This window comes from Somniosus microcephalus, chromosome 18 (assembly GCF_052327205.1).
Source record: "Somniosus microcephalus isolate GS21.2 chromosome 18, FLI_Smic_1.0, whole genome shotgun sequence".
NCBI lineage: Eukaryota > Metazoa > Chordata > Chondrichthyes > Squaliformes > Somniosidae > Somniosus > Somniosus microcephalus.
In genome coordinates this window covers 79,825,387-79,846,858 of record NC_141004.1, presented here as the reverse complement: position 1 = coordinate 79,846,858, position 21,472 = coordinate 79,825,387, and the positions used below count along the sequence as shown (strand labels likewise).

General features: G+C 49.2%; 1 protein-coding gene across 1 annotated transcript in view; it reads right to left on the bottom strand.

The window, feature by feature from the left end:
- Positions 1 to 12,209: 12,209 nt before the first annotated feature.
- The window catches only part of LOC147105404 (ankyrin repeat- and BTB/POZ domain-containing protein 3-like), a 58,046-nt gene continuing 48,783 nt past the window's right edge, over positions 12,210 to 21,472 (bottom strand). Inside the window, exons 14-17 of the mRNA XM_086011704.1 lie at positions 20,538 to 20,628; positions 18,138 to 18,206; positions 16,235 to 16,348; positions 12,210 to 13,789 (exon numbers count right to left, since the gene is read on the bottom strand). Coding sequence (XP_085867830.1) covers positions 13,586 to 13,789; positions 16,235 to 16,348; positions 18,138 to 18,206; positions 20,538 to 20,628 — 478 coding nt within the window. The 3' untranslated portion in view covers positions 12,210 to 13,585. The remainder of the gene's footprint in view (positions 13,790 to 16,234; positions 16,349 to 18,137; positions 18,207 to 20,537; positions 20,629 to 21,472) is intronic.

Sequence of the window (21,472 nt, the reverse complement as noted above, 5' to 3'; positions counted from 1 at the left end):
CAATCTATTGCCATTTAAATAATAATTTGCCCTCCCGTTCCTGCACCCAAGGTGGATAACTTCGCACTTGTCCACATTATAGTGCATCTGCCATTTATCCGCCCAATCGCCCAGTCTGTCCAAATCGCTCTGGAGCTTCCTGGTCTCTTCCTCTGAGCCCACCCCCCCTCCTAGTTTAGTGTCGTCTGCAAATTTGGAAATGCTGCATCCGACTCCCTGATCCAGGTCATTAATGTAAATTGTGAACAGCTGGGGGCCCAGGACAGATCCCTGTGGTACCCCACTTGTTACTGCCTGCCATTCAGAAAATGAGCCGTTTATTCCAACTCTCTGTTTTCTATCTGACAGCCAGTTCCCTATCCACGCCAAAACTTTCCCCTTTATCCCATGAGCCTCAATTTTCCATGCTAATCTTTTATGTGGGACCTTATCGAAGGCCTTTTGGAAGTCCAGGTACACCACATCTACTGGCTCTCCCCCATCTATTCTACCAGTTACTCCCTCAAAAAATTCCAATAGATTAGTCAAGCACGATTTACCCTTTGTAAATCCATGTTGACTCTGTCCTATCCTGTCCCCATTTGCTAAGTGCTCCGCTATTTCATCCTTAATGATGGACTCCAGCATTTTGCCCACAACTGATGTAAGGCTTACAGGTCTGTAATTACCTGCTTTTTCCCTACCCCCCTTTTTGAATAGTGGGGTAACGTTAGCTACCCTCCAATCCATCGGCACTGTTCCCGAGTCTAATGAATTCTGAAAAATCATCCTTAGTGCATCCGCTATCTCTAGGGCCACCTCCTTCAGTACCCTAGGATGCATGTTATCAGGCCCTGGGGATTTGTCCACCTTCAATCCCTTTAGCTTCCTTAACACCATATCCTTAGAGATATTGATTTGCGTCAGTTCCTCCTTTGCCAATGTCCCTATTTTTCCCGATATCCCAGGGAGGTTTTTTGTGTCTTCCTTCGTAAAGACTGACCCAAAGTATGCATTTAGTTGATCTGCCATTTCCTTATTTCCCATTATATATTCCCCCGTATCTGACTGCAATGGACCAACTTTGGTTTTCACCAGTCTTTTCCTTTTGATATATTTATAAAAGCTTTTGGAGTTAGTTTTTATATTTTCCGCCAGCTTGTTTTCGTAAGCTATTTTGCCCCTCTTGATCATGCCCTTTGCCCTCCTTTGCTCTATCTTAAACTGTTCCCAATCTTCCGCTCTGGCGCTTTTTTTGGCTATTTTATACGCCCTATCTTTGGATTTTATGCTGTCTCTAATTTCCCCTGTTATCCACGGTTGAGTCACCTTTTTAGATTTCCTTTTATGCCAGATTGGTATAAACAATTTTTGCAATTTTGTCATTCTATCTTTAAATGTTTGCCATTGTTTATCTACCTCCAGTCCTCCCAGGAACGTTGTCCAATCAGACCTACTCAGTTCCCGTCTCATGGCATCATAATTCCCCTTGTTTAAATTCAGGACCTTAGTCTCTGAGTCAATTTCTTCGCTCTCCATTTCGAGTGAGAAATCGATCATGTTATGATCGCTCTGACCCAAGGGTCCCCGTACAACAAGATTACTGATTAGTCCCTTCTCATTGCACAGTACCCAGTCCAATATAGCCTGTTCCCGAGTTGGTTCCTCGACATATTGATCCAGATAACCATCCCTTAAACACTCAAGGAATTCCTCCTCCTCATTATTTTTACTGATTAGGCTAGTCCAATCTATATGTAAGTTAAAGTCACCTATGATGACAGCTGTGCTCTTATTGCACGCTTCTCTAATTTCCCTCGTGATGCCCTCCCTAACCTCTATTTTACTATTTGGAGGCCTATATACCACTCCTATTAATGTTTTTCGCCCCTCGCTATTTCTTAGCTCCACCCATATAGATTCTGTATTAACTGAGTTAATATCCTTCCTTTCAATTGCATTTATCCCCTCTTTTACTAGCAATGCTACCCCTCCTCCCTTTCTTTTTTGTCGATCCTTCCTAAATACTGAATACCCCTGTATGTTAAGCTCCCAGCCCTGCTCACCCTGCAACCATGTTTCCGTAATCCCAATTAGATCATAATTATTAACCTCTATTTCCACAGCTAATTCATCTACCTTGTTCCTGATGCTTCTCGCATTAAGGTATAAAACCCTACCACTACAACATTTCTTTTTACTCCCTCCACTTGAATGGCCCCCTGTACCACGGTGCTGTGGCCAGGTTGCTCATCCTCCCTGCAGTCCCCGCTCCCGCCCTCACAGGGAGTAAGAACCTCGATCCTGCTGGACAAGAACAAGGGCTGCGTCTCCTTCAACACTACATCCTGGATCCCTGTACCTTCCTCACTCGTAGTCACACCGTCCTGTCCCTGACCACGGACTACATCTGCAGTAATTAACTTCATAGGTGTGACCATCTCCTGAAACATAGAGTCCAGGAACTTCTCCCCCTCCCTGATGTGTCGCAGTGTCCGAAGCTCGGTCTCAAGCTCCATAACATGGAACTTGAGTTCCTCTAGCAGCAAACACTTGTCGCAGATGTAATCACCGTTAGCCTCAATGGGGTTCACCGGCTCCCACATCTCGCAACAGTAACACATCACCTGCTCCATTCTATATAATTAATTAAATTTCTTATTATTAGTTATGAAGACCCTGCCCGGATATATATGATAATATCACACCACTATTCAATAGGACTTACCAACTTAAAGGTATGAAAGAGAAGAGAAGGAAGAAAACCAACCAACCAGCTGATCACCAACCTCCTCCTTGAATACTGTCTGTGGAGCCTGTTTGGTTGACTCGTCTCGCTGCTCCGCCTCCGCAGTGCTGTCTAAGCCTGGGAGTGGGTAATAAAACAGAGCAAAAAACACACCCTCACCTCCCACTTATCCGAACTCTCCCACTTAGCAAAACTCCAACAGCACTCAATGCACAAAGCACTCCGTGCACCGCACTAGCCCCTCCCCTTTTATACCCGGATTCTACTTCCTGTTTAAACTGCCCAAGAGTTTAAAAAACCCTTAAAAAATTAAACTTACTTCAAATAATTGACTTCTTAACACACTAAAATTCACAAATACACTTAAATGATTTTTCTCCCACTTAGCAAAACTCCAACAGCACTCAATGCACAAAGCGGGCTTCCCCACGGTGCAGGGCGCCATTGACTGCACGCATGTGGCTTTGCGGGCACCTCTACAGAATGCCGAGGATTACCGCAACCGGAAGGGCTACCATTCGCTCAACGTGCAGTTGGTGTGTGACCACAGGCAGCTCATCTTAGCTGTCAGTGCCTGCTTTCCAGGCAGCAGTCACAATGCCTTCATCCTGCGCCAGACTTCTGTGGCAGACATGTTCGAGGCCCAGCCTCACCCACGAGGATGGCTTCTCGGGGACAAAGGCTACCCTTTGTGCACCTGGCTGCTGACCCCGCTCCATGCGCCCAGCACCCCTGCTGAAGAGGGATACAATGACAGCCATCAAGCAACCAGGAACATCATTGAGCAAACAATCGGCGCGCTGAAGCAACGATTCCGCTGCCTGGATCGTTTCGGGGGAGCCCTACAGTACTCGCCTGAGCGAGTCTCCCATTTCGTTGTCGTGTGCTGCATGCTGCACAACCTGGTTATCCGCAGGACTCAGCCACTGCCAGCAGACATTGGAGGACCACCAGAGGAGGAGGAGGAGGAGGAGGACCAGCACGGGAGGGAGGCAGAAAGTTCAAGGGCCGCCCGTCGGCGGCTTATTGCACGTCGGTTCTAGGCCCCCTCTCAGGGAATGGCTTGTGCCAATGGCAGAAGATGAATGTAGCCGCTCCACAAGCCCTCAGCCGAGCAGGGCAACCAGGACTTCCAAAAGAAAGCATGGACAGTGCGATTTAAGAAAAATGTTTACTGTGATACCTCTGTGCCCTTCCCACATGACAAACTAATGGAGAGAAACCCCCTCCAAAAAACACAAATACACCAGTCTCGGCCTTTACAAGTAAAACAAATAGACCAGTCTCGGCCTTTAAATATGAAACAAATACGCCAGTCTCGGCTTTTATAAGTAAAACAAAACATTTGGCCACACCTTCTACTTTTTCCTCTGCGAGGGTGATCCGTTTCGCTTCCGTGACTGGCCCCTACCCGCCCTGCAGCTCCTCCTCAATGGGACCCCAGTGGCTGCAGCAAGGCTGGGGGAAGGCTGCTGAGGGTCAGATGGCGAGGCGGCAGATGCCCTTGGGGGTCGGCCTGGACCAGCTCTGGGCCTGGAGGGGCCGGCTGCTGACTGCTCCAACTCTACTTGGGCAGCAGCAGTCTGTCCAACAGCTGGTGGCAGCTGCAATGGAGGAGTGACAGTGTTGGCTGCAGGAATGCTGCCAACCTGACAGATCACAAGCACTCCCTGGTCGGCTGATACATTGGCACGCGCACGGGCCAGCACTGCAGCATGCGCAGCAATCTGCTGAGGCACAGACTGCTGGGCTGCTGCGGCACGGCGAGTGCCCCGGCGATGCCTGGCCGATCCAGCGAGTGTGGCAGCAGTTAGTACCCGTGTGGCCCTGGTCTGTGTCTGCATGACAGCAACCAGTGAATGCACGGCATGACTGAGCACTTGTCTAGAAGCCGCCTGTGAAGCAGCGAAGTCCTGCTGACTCCTAGCCTGTGCTGCACTGAATTGTTGCAGACTCCTGGCCTGTGCTGCCGCGACGTCCTGCAGACTCCTGGCCTGTGCTGCCCCGAATTCCTGCACACTCCTTGCCAGTGACTCTATGGAGTCAGGCATCCTTGCCACTGCAGCCATGAGCTCAGTGTGCCTCTAACCTCCGACCCTTCCTCCCTGCTCCCCTCCAGGGAAGACGTGTCACCATCATGGCCATGGGCTGCCTCGGCTGAGGGTGTCCCTGATGGGCTGGCTTGCTCTTCCTCCTCCTCTATGTCTGACTCAGACACAGTGCCAGCTTGAGGGGCCGCCTCCTCACCTGGTGAGTCACCATCTGAAAGCAGGGAGGCACAAGAGTTGCTTTAGAGTGAGGACAGGGCGGCAGCAAGGGAGGCATGAGTGCTGCTGTGCGCTGCATTGGTTCGATAGTGGCAAAGGATGCTGGTGTGAGGCGCAAGTGGAAAGAGAGAGGTCAAAAAGGTGATGACCTTACCATTGGTGCCCAGAACAGGGTCAGCATCTCCAGTGGCGACGGGGCCACTCAGCCGGCCTGCCATGATCCACTCCACTCGCTGCTCGAGGTCGCTCAGCTGTTTCAGGTCAGGGCGGTCTGTCGCTGCTGTCTTCTGTTATGCGCCAGCTTGGCCTGCAAGAGAAAGGACAGCCTCTAAGTACAGTGTCAAGCCCTGATCTTGCCCGCACTGCCTCCCATGGTCGATTAGCCCTGACAGTGTCAAGCCCTGATCTTGCCCGCACTGCCTCCCATGGTCGATTAGCCCTGACAGTGTCAAGCCCTGATCTTGCCCGCACTGCCTCCCATGGTCAATTAGCCCTGACAGTGTCAAGCCCTGATCTCGCCTGCACTGCCTCCCATGGTCGATTAGCCCTGACAGTGTCAAGCCCTGATCTTGCCCGCACTGCCTCCCATGGTCGATTAGCCCTGACAGTGTGTAAAGTCCTGAATGTGCAAGTGCTTTTCATGACAGTCCCATAGCTGCTGGATGAGGGCTGGCCATTAGGGCTTTCAGGCCCCTTTGGCCATAAAGTGAGGTGCACATGCAGGGATGAGGAGGATACTGGAAAGGGTACTCACCCTGACAACCCGAGTGAGGTCGTTGAATTTTTTCCGGCACTGGGTTGGTGTCCTGCCAACCACGTTGTTGGGCGTGACCCTGTTTGCCACATCCCTCCATGCTTTCCGATATTCAGCGGGCAGCGGCCTCCTGCCACCCTCAGGGAAGAGGATATGGCGCCTGCGGTCCACTGCGCCAACCAGCAGCCTCAGGTCACCCTCACCGAAGCGCTGCACTCTCTCCCTGACCTTCTCCATTCTCCTGGGCGTGGAGCAGTTCCAGAAGCAGTGTTCAGGCCTTGCCTTAGGGCTGCAGTGTGCAGGGCGTGGCAGCCAAACAATTCCACCCTCCCCCTTTAAGTGTTGACCGGCGCTTGACTGTCTGCCCTCAATGAGCAACTCGCCGCACCTGCGCTGCGCTGCGCCCGCCTTTGGTGTTTGCGCCCCGGATCGCCGGCTTAGCGCTTAATGATAGTCGTGCATCGCCTGCTTTAGCACAGCAGCAACCTCTTGGGGTGATGCAACTGAATATCGGCGAAGGTGGCACTAAGTTGCGCCGGGCGCAAAAGTTAGCGAACGCCATGCTGTAGCGCCCCAAACGTGGCTATACTGAATTTCTAGGCCTCTGTTTGCTGTAGTTTGTAGAGACTCTGTTTAAATCCAGCCCCATCTCCAACTCATTGGCTGACACATTGGTGTCAATACTCACTTTGAACTAGATATTGGATAGTGTGGGAGCACTCCCGAACATAAGACAATCAGGATGCTCAATTAGACAACTCCCGCTTATGGGAGTAACCAGCGCCACTGTACCTGAGAGAATATCTAAAGCGATCCCAAAACTTGTAACAAGAATCTTTGCTGTGAACAGTTTGGCTGCCGTATCTGGCTACATAGCAACAGTCACTGCACCTGAAATAAAAGAAAGACTTGCATTTCTATCGAGCCTTTCACGACCATCAGACGTCCCAAAGCCAATGAAGTACTTTTTGAAGTGTAATCACTGTTGTAATGTAGGAAACATGGCAGCCAATTTGCACACAGCAAGATCCCACAAAGAGCAATGTGATAATAGCCAGATCATCAGTTTTAGTGATTTGGTTGAGGGATAAATATTGGCCGGGACACCGGGGATTAACGGTCCTGCTCTTCTTCGAAATAGTGTCATGGGATCTTTTACGTCCACCTGAGAGAACGGGCTGAGCCTCAGTTTAATGTCTCATCTGAAATACGGCACCTCCGACAGTGCAGCACTCCCTCAGTACTGCACTGGAGTCAAGTATAATTCATTGGGTGAAGGGTTTGGATGTGTTGTCAGAAATGTGATACTGTGCTGTGTAAGTGTGGGTCGTTCATGTTAAAACTTGCATAAACATGCCCGCTGCACTCTGAGAAAGGATCTGGAATGAGACGGAAACTAAATGGCTGGCTAAACTTTCAGCAGTGGCGCACAAAGTACTGGGGACCAGACACTGGAGAAGTCTCCACAATGACTGGGGATGTTAAACAATGTGTATGTCATCTCCAATGGCCAACCAATGCTCGCACGCCTTACAGTAAGTACAATCCTATTTATGTGGTTGCAGCATGAGGTGTCTTCTGAGAATATACTCTTCGGAGAGGTGGTTTAGTTGACAAGCCCGGTGACAAATCCCTGCACAGAGAAAGCGTCAGCAACACAGATCCTCTGCTTCCTGGGGTCAGAATTAAACACCCATGTTCAGGGGAACTCAGTGCAATTTTAAAACAAGAGACTGAGCTCTAAGCCTGAGCCTAGAGCAAGGAAGTCAATCTACAGCATGTGCCCAATCAATGTTCCCTTTCATTTTTTTTGGGTGCACAGCCCCTTTAAGGTGATGCGCGGCCCATTCAAGTTACCGTGCACATGCGCTTTTCCCCATTGTGAAGCCAGCAAGCACCCTGCGCGGGTCCTCTAGATCACTGCATGGCTGCGCGGCTTAACGGGAATATTGCACCCAATATCTGTCGGCATAAAGAGTCAATGGATTGAAATGTGAGTGACCAACACAGTTGATACAGTCCCCCAGCCACCACCACCTCTGCAAGAGAGATCGAGCTGAACTGTCAGACTCTAGACTCCGGCAAGGTTGGAAAGAGCCGCAGAGAAGACAAGGTAAGGTGACACCAAGTTTGGGTTTTAGATTGTAGGCATAAGAAGGTTGCAGTGTTTTGGAGGCCTGGGAAATAATGAGCAGGAGTGGGAGACGTTTCAACTATCCACTCCACCCCAATACCTTCCCCTCCCCTTTACTGCACTATCTCTCACCTCAATCTTAACCCTCCATCCATTTACCCCCCGTCTCACTCACCTTCCTCAAAGGTGGGTGAGAGAGCCTGAAAACCCCACACCCGCGAATAGTTTCCCCCCTATTCTCTCAAAGAGCTCTGCGTGGTTTCAAAATTGAACTTGTTTTAAAAAAAAATCAAATTAGAATGAAGACAGAAATGGTTTGGCTTTCTCTCTCATGGCGTCTCTCCCTCCCTCCTGTTAGAAATTAAAATCTCTGTCTCACAGGTCGAACTTTCCAACAAAACACATATGGAGATAATGAATTGGCATCAAAATTCAACTCATTTTTAAAAAAATAACATAACATAAATGGAGAAAAACACTCTTTATCTCTTAGAATTGTCAATAAAACACAGGTGTGATAATTAGTTGGCTTCAAAATTTAAATGAGTGTTACTTTTAGAAAATTAACATGACGATGCACTCACTTCGCTTAATATACTTTCTAAAGTTTATAGAACATAAAACAAAATATACAACAGGTGTGTAATCAGAATGCTGTGCTCTCGCACGCTCTTTTGCACACACACATATTTGCACACTCGCATAAACACACACACACTGATTTTCTGTTTTTTGTAAAATATGTATTTTGCCTCAAAGCTTTAGAAATTTATCCCCTTGCTTTTCAAAATTATTTGAAGAAAAGCTACTGAGCAGAAAGTACTAGAAGTTAAAGAAAATATTCCCGCAATACATTGCCGATACAGTATTGAGGATTGCGGGGATTTGTGGGGACACTGCACACGCTCAGATGGCACAAAACAAACTCAGCTCACAGCTCCGGGCAAAAATATTAACTCCAAGGTTTCCAAGTGAAAACTTTAATGAAGACATGAAAAGACACAAAAGACAATCTCAGGGATACATTTAATCATGTTATTGTGAGTATGTCGTTTTATGAATTTTCTTTTGATTAAACTCTTATTTTGATCAATTAAAAAAAACTCAGAGGGAAAAAAATGGCAGACTAAAAAAAATTCAAAATGAATTTTGAGCGATTTCTGGAAATCTGTTGGCCCAGACGATCCGATCACCGGGTGATAGACTGACAATCCAATAGCAGCCATTGTGTGCCACAGTGTGACAGCTTTATCATTGAAAACGGCTCTCACAAGTGCCACCTACAGGAGTAACCGATGCTGCAGGCACTTATAATACGTTTTCAATGAATGCATGCCAAATTTTATGGGCACAAGATTGGGCTTAGTAGCACCTGTTGTTTGGGCGCTAAGGGTGCTGTTCAGGGACCAAAATGGCATCCAATGCACGGGCGAATACCTGCCGCGAATCGCGCTGGGCGCCACGTTAGTGAGTGTGTTAGCGCGCGAGCAGCTAACGTCCGCCGAAAATATGCAAAGCAAGCAGATCATGACGTCAATCAGCGTGCAATGCTGATTTGATGCCAGCGCTGCCATTTTGGAGCTCATCGCTCCAGCCCCAATTTTACAAGTGTTTGGAGCTTTCCATAGTTCTTTCAAGTTGCAAAAGTCTACAGGAAGGTGCTGAAGGATTATTTCCTGACACAAACCACTTGCTCCCAGACATGGGTGCAGTAACAGTCATACCCCTTGCAATACAGCATGACTGGAAAAATAAAAGCCACCACAAAATAAACATCACAAACCTAACTTATAACTGAAATCATTGCATAATGCATACAAAGGTAAACTAATCACCCTTGTGCATTCCCTAGTGCCTGCCTTCCGAATGCTCCTACGCAGTGCTACCCCAGTGGCTGCAGCATGGCTGGTGGAAGGCTGCTGACTTTCAGTGGAGGAGACTGCAGATGGCCTTGGAGGACGACCTCGAACAGCTCTCGGCCCAGAAGGCCCAGCTGTAGACTGCCCCATCTCGGCCTGGGCCGCAACAGTCTGGGCTGGCTGGCTGACAGGCAACAGCAAGGGCACTGGCGGAGTGGCAGGGGTGGGAGGACGACTGCTGTCAGCCTGAGAGAGGACAACAGGGTCGTCCTCCAGGGAGTCACTGCCACTCTCCCGAGGCGAAGCCTCAGCAATCCGAGTAATCTGTTGGAGGACAGATTGCTGGACTGCCATGACATGCTGCAAGCCCCTTTGAACACTGGTAACCGCAGCCACAATGGCAGCAGTCTGAGCTTCCACTGCAGCACCCAGACGTTGGGTGGCTGCTGCTTGTGCTGCAATGGAAGCTGCGATATTGGCCATCAGACGCTGCATCGTGGTTGGGTCCACAAGTGTGCAAACGGAGTTGGCCACTAGTTCCATGCTGGAAAGGACGGGCTCCAAGCTCTGCGCAAAGCCCTGTGCCAAATTGCCACTGGATTCCTCCATGCTCCTTGACATTGAATGCAGGCTTTCTGGCAGGCCTCCCAAAGCACCAAGCACTTTGTTATTCTTCTGTAGGCTGCCCATTAAAGTCCTCATCTGAGTCCTCTGCAGCGGAACCTGTGTGCCACCTCACCCTCCGGTGAACTGGCACCCGTGCTATCCTTGCCCCCAGCCCTGGCTGCAGCCCACTTGGCCCGGTGTCTCACCACATGCAGCTCCCGTCTCTAATCTATCCTCTAAGATATGCGCAGTGTCAGTATCTGAGCTGCGAGTGTGAAATCAAGTGACGATACCGTGTCTTCATCATCAGTCTCTTCGCCTGGCCAGATTACTCCTCTTGGGTATCTGAAAGGAAAAAGGCGCAAGGGTAGGTGGGAGAGCAGGGAGGAAAGTAAGGGGTGCCGCTTATACCACCTGCAGCTTGTAAATCAGAAGAGATTGCGGGATGAGGGGGAAGTGGGATGTGAGGAGGATTAGGTATCAGGATACCATCATCTTTGATGGTTTCAGCCCTGCCGCCGGCCATCCGTTCCAATAATGGCCAGCACCGTCTCCTCCATGGGGGTTAGGACGTGCAGGTGCGTCTATCCCTGTCCGGTTAGCTCCTGCTGCCTGCGGTTGTGTGTCAGTTCGCATCCTGCACACGATAGTCCTGGCGAGTGTGGGACTTGAACTCTGGGTTTGACATCCAGTGAGATATTCACATCTGGTGAGTGTGGGTGACCCCATCCTCATCATATAAGTTGTGGGGGCTCATAAAACCTTGCTGCTGTATAGAACTAACTCCCCTGCCTGGAATAAAGATGGTTATGGCCATGGAAGGAGCCTGTCAGACTGTGAATGTTCCTATAAATCCTTCCCACAGACAGCTGAGCATGAGTAATCTGCTAATAAATCACTTCTCCATTGCTCAAAGAGTGTATTAGCTGTGGATTTGGGGTGGCCTTGTACAATTCATGGCTGCAGGTGGGATTGAATTGGTCATTGACACTGTTGTTATGGCACTGTGGACCGCTTATGCCAATATTTAACAATCCACTGCATGATGTATAATGGGGAAGAGGTTGTTATTGGATGATAAGCTCATGACTACTGTAGTGTATGTACTTTGCAGAAGGAACTATATTCTGCAGCCCCTGTATACTGCAGTACCAGTAGTGACCACCCCTGTATATAAGCCTGTGTAGTAACTTTGCATAGTAGTTCCAGTTTTGTCTCCACTCAGTAAACACCTGTTGTAACCAGCTCCTGCAGTCCGTGTCTCAATTACACACGGACATAATAACTACCTTTCTGTGAATGGCTTAGAACATCATCTCCTTTCATCTCTGGGAGCTCTTTGTTGATGAAACTCCTAAAGTGTGTCCTATTTTGAATTTGTTCTCAGGATGTGATCAACTTCTACCATCTAAGGGATTAATTGCCCATCCCTAATTGCCCTTGAGAAGGTGGTGGTGAGCCGCCTTGAACTGTTGCAGTCCGTGTGGTGAAGGTTCTCCCACAGTGCTGTTAGGGAGGGAGTTCCAGGATTTTGCCTCAGCGATGATGAAGGAATGGCGATATACTTCCAAGTCAGGCTGATGTGTGACTTGGAGATGATGGTGTTCCATTCTCCTGCTGCCCTTGTCCTTCTAGGTGGTGCAAGTTGCAGGGGAAAGAACTGCTGTGAAGTAACCTTGGTTAGTTGCTGTAGTGCCTCCTATAGATAGTACACACTGCAGCCTCAGTGGAGATTGAGTTCAGTGGCAGGGGTGTTGATCAAGCGGACTGTTCTTTCCTGGATGGTGTCAAGTGTTGTTGTGGCTGCACCCACCCCCACCCCCACCCCTTGAAAAATACAAAACCACACACGAGGACAGGATAGAACCGAGTCCTGTTTAATTATAAAAGGCACACAGTGTTAAAGGCATCAATGCATTCAACATTGTAAAATTATCAGTCACAGTTTTGAAATCCTTCATTTGATTTTCATTCCTGATGAAAATACAGATTTCTGTCACATTCCTTATAATTTAATAGTCTTCTCCAGGTTAATAAAAATGTTCTTTTACACAAAGAAAATACATTAAAAGTTAAATTAAGCAAAAAGAAACATTTGAACAATAATTTATACACAGTATTGCACATTAGTAATAAATAGTAATTCTGCTTCCTCTTTCGGTTGTAAACAGCCAAGAGGCCTCTGGGTAATAATTGTGACGCTGCCCTTTAAAGGCTGCTGTGATGGTGGCGTTTCCCAATCTCACACAAAGCTTGGCTTTCAATGCTTTGACTCACTCATGTGTTCAGGGGCTGACACCACTTCACGGAGACCATCATATAGATTACTGACCCAGGCCAAACAGACCACCTATTGAAACAGCCCCTGCAGTTAGCCCACTGTAGGCAAGTTTAATTTTAAGATGTTGCATGAATTGATGTTAACTTTTTCAACTTATGAAATGTTTTTCTGACCTTTGCTGTCTGAAGCACATGAACTGTTTATCATTGAGTGAAGCGGCTCGCCATGGGTCATGAATGGCGGAGACATCCCAGCCGTGGTGCCCGAGAGGGACGATGCTCCGAAGGTGCCCTACCACCAGGAGCCTCGCCTGCTCACAGACCACGGACCCACTGCCCAGTGAGGACTGCAGACATGCAGTCAGAGAATTGGCCCTTATCTAGATTAAAATGACCTTGGGGCGGAGACCGAGTGGAGAAATGGGATGAGAGTGGGGTCCATGGGCAACAGGGGGTGGGGGGAAGGGGTGGAAGAGAGGTAAAAGGCAATGCACCCATATTTTCTGATAATGACACAATGACCTTCAAAAATGAGAGTGCCAAGAGGACAGGAAAGGTGGTATAATGATAGAAGAGACCCAGAATTCCTTGCCCCAGGGTAGAAGGCCCTGATCCCCTTTAGTCTCTTTGTGGACTGGACACCACATTGGTTAAGTGTTCACAAATTACCAAAGTAGCTCCTGATCTATAAAATCTGTTAGATAGAGAGAACGAGAGATAGAGATAGATATAGAAAGACAGATCCTGAGAGGAAGCAGTCATAGGTTCCTTTGTTTCAGTGACAAGCCCCTCATATCATAGCTTATCACTCCGATTCAGCCTCTCCAATACACTAGATCTCCATCACAGCACTCAGATTTACAGAGAACGTAAGCTAATCGAGGTCTCCATTATTTTAGAAAAAGGGCAATGTCCATCATCCAAAGGTTGAGTTTGCATTCAGGCCCTGGTTTAAAATCACACCATTGTTTCCTTGGAGACAGGCTGGTATACAGCCTGCATCCTGGAGGCCAGAGCTTGCTGCAGCTCTGTCAGAACATCGTGATGTTTCTCTGTCTGGCTCTGCAGTAGCTGCTGGAAGGAGTCCTGCTCCAGTAAAGGCAGCATGTTCTTCAGGAAGTATCCATTGCAGTAGACCACCAGCTCAGAGGCCTCGAGAACCTGCACAAAATAGGACCAGACCTTCAGAAGAAAGAATGAGAGAGAGATACAGCACAGAAGGAGGCCTTTTGGCCCATCGTGCCTGTGCCAGCTCTTTGAAAGAGCTCCAATTCGTCCCACTCCCCTGCTCATTCCTCATAGTCCTGTAATTGTTCCCTTTTCAAGTCATAGAGTCAGAGTCATACGGCACAAGAGGCCATTCGGCCCATCGAGTCCGTGCCGGCTCTCTGCAGAGCAATCCAGTCAGTCCCACCCCCCCGCTCTATCCCCGTAGCCCTGCAAGTTTATTTCCCTCAAGTGCCTATCCAGTCTCCCCTTGAAAACATTGTGTCTCCGCTTCCACCACTTCAGTCGGCAGCGAGTTCCAGGTCCTCACCACTCACTGCGTAAAAAAGTTTTTCCTCACATCCCCCCGTATCTCTTACCCAAAACCTTAAATCTGTGTCCCCCCAGTCCTTGTACCATCAACTCATGGGAACAGCCTTTCCCCATCCAGCCTATCCAAACCCGTCATAATCTTGTACACCTCGATCAAATCACCCCTCAACCTCCTTTGCTTTAATGAAAACAAATCCAGCTTCTCCAACCTGTCCTTGTAGCTAAGATCCCCCATCCCCGGAACCATTCTGGTAAATCTCCTCTGCACCCTCTCGAGGGCCTTCACATCCTTCCTAAAGTGTGGTGACCAGAACTGGATGCAATACTCCAGTTGTGGCCTAACCAGCACTTTATAAAGGTTCAGCATAACTTCTCTACTTTTGTACTCAATACCTCTATTTATGAAGCCCAAGATCCCATATGCTTTGCTAACCACTCTCTCAATATGTCCCGCCACCTTCAGGGACCTATGCACATTAACTCCCAGGTCCCTCTGTCCCTGCACACTCTGTAAAACTGTGCCATTAAGTGTATATTGCCTCTCCCTGTTCCTTCTGCCAAAATGCATCACCTCACACTTCTCTGTATTAAATTCCATCTGCCACCTGTCTGCCCATTCTGCAGCCTTTCTATGTCCTGTTGCAGTCGATTGGTATCATCCTCACTGTTTGCCACACCCCCAAGTTTGGTGTCATCGGCAAATTTAGAAATTCTACTCTGTATTCCAATATCCAGGTAATTTATATATAATCAAAAAAAGCAGTGGCCCCAGCACTGACCCTTGGGGAACACCACTGTCTGCCATCCTCCAGTCTGAAAAACAGCCATTTACCACAACTCGCTGTTTTCTATCCTTAAGCCAATTCCTTATCCAAGCTGCCACTGACCCACCTATTCCATGAGCCTCAATTTTGTTAACTAGCCTTCTATGTGGTACTTTGTCAAACACCTTCTTAAAATCCATGTAGACAACATCCAATTCTCTTTTGAAAGTTATTATTGAATTTGACAATGACCTTAAATCTGTGTCCTCTGGTTACTGACCCTCCCGCCAGTGGAAAGAGTTTCTCCCTATTTATTTTATCAAAACCCTTCAGTGCAGGAATTCACAAAAGGCAGAAAACCAAGACATTGGTCCACAGGAAGCAACCATTTAATTGTAGCCACGCGCAGTGAATCTCTCCATAACCTGATCTGAATTAATTTGTCTTATTGGGATCAGTTCTCAGTATTAATATCTAACTCCAGATTTATTCCCTAGGGGCTAGTCCATCTCGGAGAGGGAGCTGGGATAGCAATTGACCAGAGTGCATCTGGAACTTACCTTCCCCCCACTCCCCTCAGGTTCCCACTCCTAATCACTATTCCGCACCCCCTGCCGGACAGTGTCAGCATCATGAGGGTATGACATTGGGCAGTGCAACCTCAGACAACCAGTGACTGGGCTTCCACATGAAGAATAATGATTTGGCTGAGGTTCGAGAAGCTCCATATGGGACCGTATCTCACCGTGAGTCAGTGCCTGCAGTACAGGAGTGGGAAGGAGATCATTGATGGGAATAGGAGGAAGTGATTAGGTGTCAGCTGTGGCTCAGTTACTTGCTCTCGCCTGAGTCAGAAGGTCATGGGTTCAAGTCTCACTCCAGTAGGAAACACGGCAGCCAATTTGTACACAGAAAGATCCCACACACAGTAATGTGATATTAACCAGATAATCTGTTTCTAGTGATGTTGATTGAGGGGTAACTATTGGCCAGGACACCGGGGAGAACTCCCTGCTCTTCTTCCAATAGTGCCGTGGGATCTTTTACATCCACCAGGCAGACGGGGCCTCGGTTTAATGTCTCATCCGAAAGACGGCACCTCTGACAGTGCAGCACTCCGTGGGATGTCGGCCTAGATTATGTGATCCATGGAGCGGATTGTCCACACATTGTAGAACCCGGATGATTTCCATTTATCCCATTAATTGTGTGTGTGTGCTTTTGCAATGCCCAGCGTTAGCTCAGGACACGGCACGTTATGTTGCGTGGAAATCAGGGCACGACACTGCTGACCACGCCTCACCTTGGCCTGTTGGTATGTGCGTGGGCTGACAGCAAGCGTCAAGTTCCTTGAACAGATGACCTCACAGTGGCGTGTCAGAGGCTTTAGTTTGAAGATGCTGGAAGCCGAGAGAACCTGGAAGAGACAGGGCCATGAGCACTGAGTAAAACCGTTAGGGTCCGAGAACGAGTCAAATCTCTCCACATCCAACAAAACCGCTCTGTCCACCCTACCCTATCATGGACTCTACCCAGCCCTGTAATCATCTCCCACAGCCCATGGACACTCTCCCCTATCATGGACTCTACCCACCCATTTAATCTCCTCCCACAACCCATGTACACTCTCCCCTATCATGGACTCTACCCAGCCCTGTAATCTCCCCCCCACAGCCCATGTACACTCTATCCTAACATGGACTCTACCCACCCATTTAATCTCCTCCCACAGCCTATGGACACTCTACCCAGCCCTATAATCTCCCCCCCACAGCCCATGTACACTCTCCCCTAACATGGACTCTACCCAGCCCTATAATCTCCCCCCCCACAGCCCATGTACACTCTCCCCTAACATGGACTCTACCCAGCCCTATAATCTCCTCCCACAGCCCATGTACACTCTCCGCTATCATGGACTCTACCCACCCATTTAATCTCCCCCCACAGCCCATGTACACTCTCCCCTAACATGGACTCTACCCACCCATTTAATCTCCCCCCACAGCCCATGTACACTCTCCGCTATCATGGACTCTACCCACCCATTTAATCTCCCCCCACAGCCCATGTACACTCTCCCCTAACATGGACTCTACCCACCCATTTAATCTCCTCCCACAGCCCATGTACACTCTCCCCTAACATGGACTCTACCCACCCATTTAATCTCCCCCCACAGCCCATGTACACTCTCCCCTAACATGGACTCTACCCACCCATTTAATCTCCCCCCACAGCCCATGTACACTCTCCCCTAACATGGACTCTACCCAGCCATTTAATCTCCCCCCACAGCCCATGTACACTCTCCCCTATCATGGACTCTACCCACCCATTTAATCTCCCCCCACAGCCCATGTACACTCTCCCCTAACATGGACTCTACCCAGCCCTGTAATCTCCCCCCCACAGCCCATGTACACTCTCCCCTAACATGGACTCTACCCACCCATTTAATCTCCTCCCACAGCCCATGTACACTCTCCCCTAACATGGACTCTACCCACCCATTTAATCTCCTCCCACAGCCCATGTACACTCTCCCCTAACATGGACTCTACCCACCCATTTAATCTCCCCCCACAGCCCATGTACACTCTCCCCTAACATGGACTCTACCCAGCCCTATAATCTCCTCCCACAGCCCATGTACACTCTCCCCTAACATGGACTCTGCCCCACACATAATCTTTAATGTAAGTTTCTCCGAGTCTCTCCAGGGGAATCTCAGATAACGAGCACTACTCTAGACCACAGCTGTAGCCCGTCTCCTTATAACCCACTCACTTCCTTCTCTTTTCTTCCTCCAATTGTTGACTTGCTGAGTTCTGATCTGTGGACATTCCCACTCCACCAGAACCAGCTCCTCATCAACAGTCGATGGACATTGAGCATCATCTGTCCGTTCAATGATGGGGGTGTGGTGGAAACATTATTATCACAGTCCCTACACATACACTGCCAGCGAGTGTTAGTGGACATGATCAGGACAGGGAGTCCTAGATGGATTTTCCTTCCCTGGCCCAGTGGCAATGAGGCTAATTGTACACACCACCCTTTCAAAGCACCATTAATACCTGAATGATGGGCCGGGGAAATAGATTTCCATGCTCCAACAGCTCACCCACTGGGACCTGGATGAGATGGTGGAATAGGAATGCTGGCGAAGAGAGAAAGCAGTCACATAGGAGAGGACAGCTTACCTCCAGGGCTTGGCTTTTACTGATGTTCAGTCCCTCTGTCCCTCCATTGTAAATATACTGAACCAAGCACTGCCGAGAAATCACAGAATCAGAAGGAGACAGTGCACAGACCAATACTAATCAGCTGACTGAAAAAAACATTTCCACAAATGAAGAACTTGCATTTCTATAGCGCCTTGCGTGTCCTTAAGACATCGCAAAGCGCTTTATAGCCAATGAAGTACTTTTGAAGTGTAATCACCGCTGTTTTGTAGGGAAATACAGCAGCCAAATTGTGCACAGCAAGATACCACAGAAAACAGCAATGAGATGAACTAGTTAATTTATTTTTGGTGATGTTGGTTGAGGAATAAATATCGGCCAGGATACTCGAGGTTAGACACCAGGAGCACGTACACCAGGTGTACACAGGGTTAGACACCAGGAGCATGTACACCAGGTGTACACAGGGTTAGACACCAGGAGCACGTACACCAGGTGTACACGGGGTTAGACGCCAGCACCACATACACCAGGTGTACACGGGGTTAGACGCCAGCACCACATACACCAGGTGTACACGGGGTTAGACACCAGGAGCACGTACACCAGGTGTACACGGGGTTAGACACCAGGAGCATGTACACCAGGTGTACACGGGGTTAGACACCAGGAGCACATACACCAGGTGTACACGGGGTTAGACGCCAGCACCACATACACCAGGTGTACACGGGGTTAGACACCAGGAGCACGTGCACCAGGTGTACACAGGGTTAGACACCAGGAGCACATACACCAGGTGTACACGGGATTAGACACCAGGAGCACGTACACTAGGTGTACACGGGGTTAGACACGAGCACCACATACACCAAGTGTACACGGGGTTAGACACCAGCACCACATACACCAGGTGTACACAGGGTTAGACACCAGCACCAAATACACCAGGTGTACACTGGGTTAGACACCAGGAGCACATACACCAGGTGTACACGGGGTTAGACGCCAGCACCACATACACCAGGTGTACACGGGGTTAGACGCCAGCACCACATACACCAGGTGTACACGGGGTCAGACACCAGGAGCACGTACACCAGGTGTACACGGGGTTAGACACGAGCACCACATTCACCAGGTGTACACGGGGTTAGACACCAGGAGCACATACACCAGGTGTACACAGGGTTAGACACCAGGAGCACGTACACCAGGTGTACACAGGGTTAGACACCAGGAGCACATACACCAGGTGTACACGGGGTTAGTCACCAGCACCACATACACCAGGTGTACACGGGTTAGACACCAGGAGCACGTACACCAGGTTAGACACCAGGAGCACGTACACTAGGTGTACACGGGGTTAGACACGAGCACCACATACACCAGGTGTACACGGGTTAGACACCAGGAGCTCAAACACCAGGTGTACACGGGGTTAGACACCAGGAGCACGTACACCAGGTTAGACACGAGCACCACATTCACCAGGTGTACACGGGGTTAGACACCAGGAGCACATACACCAGGTGTACACAGGGTTAGACACCAGGAGCACATACACCAGGTGTACACAGGGTTAGACACCAGGAGCTCATACACCAGATGTACACGGGTTAGACACCAGGAGCACATACACCAGGTGTACACAGGGTTAGACACCAGCACCACGTACACCAGGTGTACATGGGGCTAGACACCAGGAGCACATACACCAGGTGTACACAGGGTTAGACACCAGGTGTACATGGGGTTCGACACCAGCACCACATACACCAGGTGTACAAGGGGCTAGACACCAGGAGCACATACACCAGGTGTACACGGGGTTAGACACCAGGAGCACGTACACCAGGTGTACACGGGGTTAGACACCAGGAGCATGTACACCAGGTGTACACGGGATTAGACACCAGGAGCACATACACCAGGTGTACACGGGGTTAGACACCAGGAGCACGTACACCAGGTGTACATGGGGTTAGACACCAGGAGCATATACACCAGGTGTACACGGGGTTAGACACCAGGAGCACATACACCAGGTGTACACGGGGTTAGACACCAGCACCACATACACCAGGTGTACACGGGGTTAGACACCAGGAGCTCAGACACCAGGTGTACACAGGGTTAGTCACCAGGAGCTCATACACCAGGTGTACACGGGGTTAGACACCAGGAGCACGTACACCAGGTGTACACGGGGTTAGACACCAGGAGCACATACACCAGGTGTACACAGGGTTAGTCACCAGGAGCTCATACACCAGGTGTACACGGGGTTAGACACCAGGAGCACGTACACCAGGTGTACACAGGGTTAGGCACCAGGAGCACATACACCAGGTGTACACGGGGTTAACACGTTACCTGGTTATAACAGGAATTTGTTATTCCACTGTTAGTTACCTTGAATGTGCTGTACCCGATATCCTTGATCTCGATGGGGCTGCAGGTCTTGCCATCGGCAGAAGGACTGGCTGTAATAAGAGCTTTGAACCTTAAGAGTGAGAAAAACATTCATGTAAGTAATGACACAAGAAAGGATCCCGGATTTACAAGACATTCCTTACATAGAAACAAAGATACATAGAAGATAGGAGCAGGAGTAGGCCATTCGGCCCCTCGAGCCTGCTCCGCCATTCTATGCGATCATGGCTGAACATCCAAATTCAGTACCCTGTCCCTGCCTTCTCCCCATATCTCTTCATCCCTTTAGCCGCAAGAAATATATCTAACTCCTTCTTGAATATAGTTAATGAATTGGCCTCAACTGTCTTGTGTGGTAGAGAATTCCACAGGTTCACCACTCTCTGGGTGAAGAAATTCCTCCTCATCTCTGTCCTAAATGGCTTACCCCTTATCCTTAGACTGTGACCCCTGGTTCGGGACTCCCCGGCCATCGGGAACATCCTTCTTGCATCTAGTCTGTCTAGTCCTGTTAGAATTTTATAAGTTTCAATGGGATCCCCTCTCATTCTTCTAAACTCCAGCGAGTATACGCCCAATCGACCCAATCTCTCCTCATACGTCATTCCTGCCATCCCAGGTATCAGTCTGGTGAATCTTCGCTGCACTCTCTCCATGGCAAGAACATCCTCCCTCAGATAAGGCGACCAAAACTGCACACAATACTCGAGGTGTGGTCTCCCCAAGGCCCTGTACAACTGCAGCAAGACATCCTTGCATCCTTACAGCAATGAAAATGTTGCTGTACCCATTTCGGATAACCCTCGAGCGATGCGAACTGGACAGGGAGAAGGGGCCCTAAACTGCACACACCAAGTCTGTCCCACTCCAGGAAAACCCTGTCCAGTGATTCAATGACACTCACAGGAATCCAC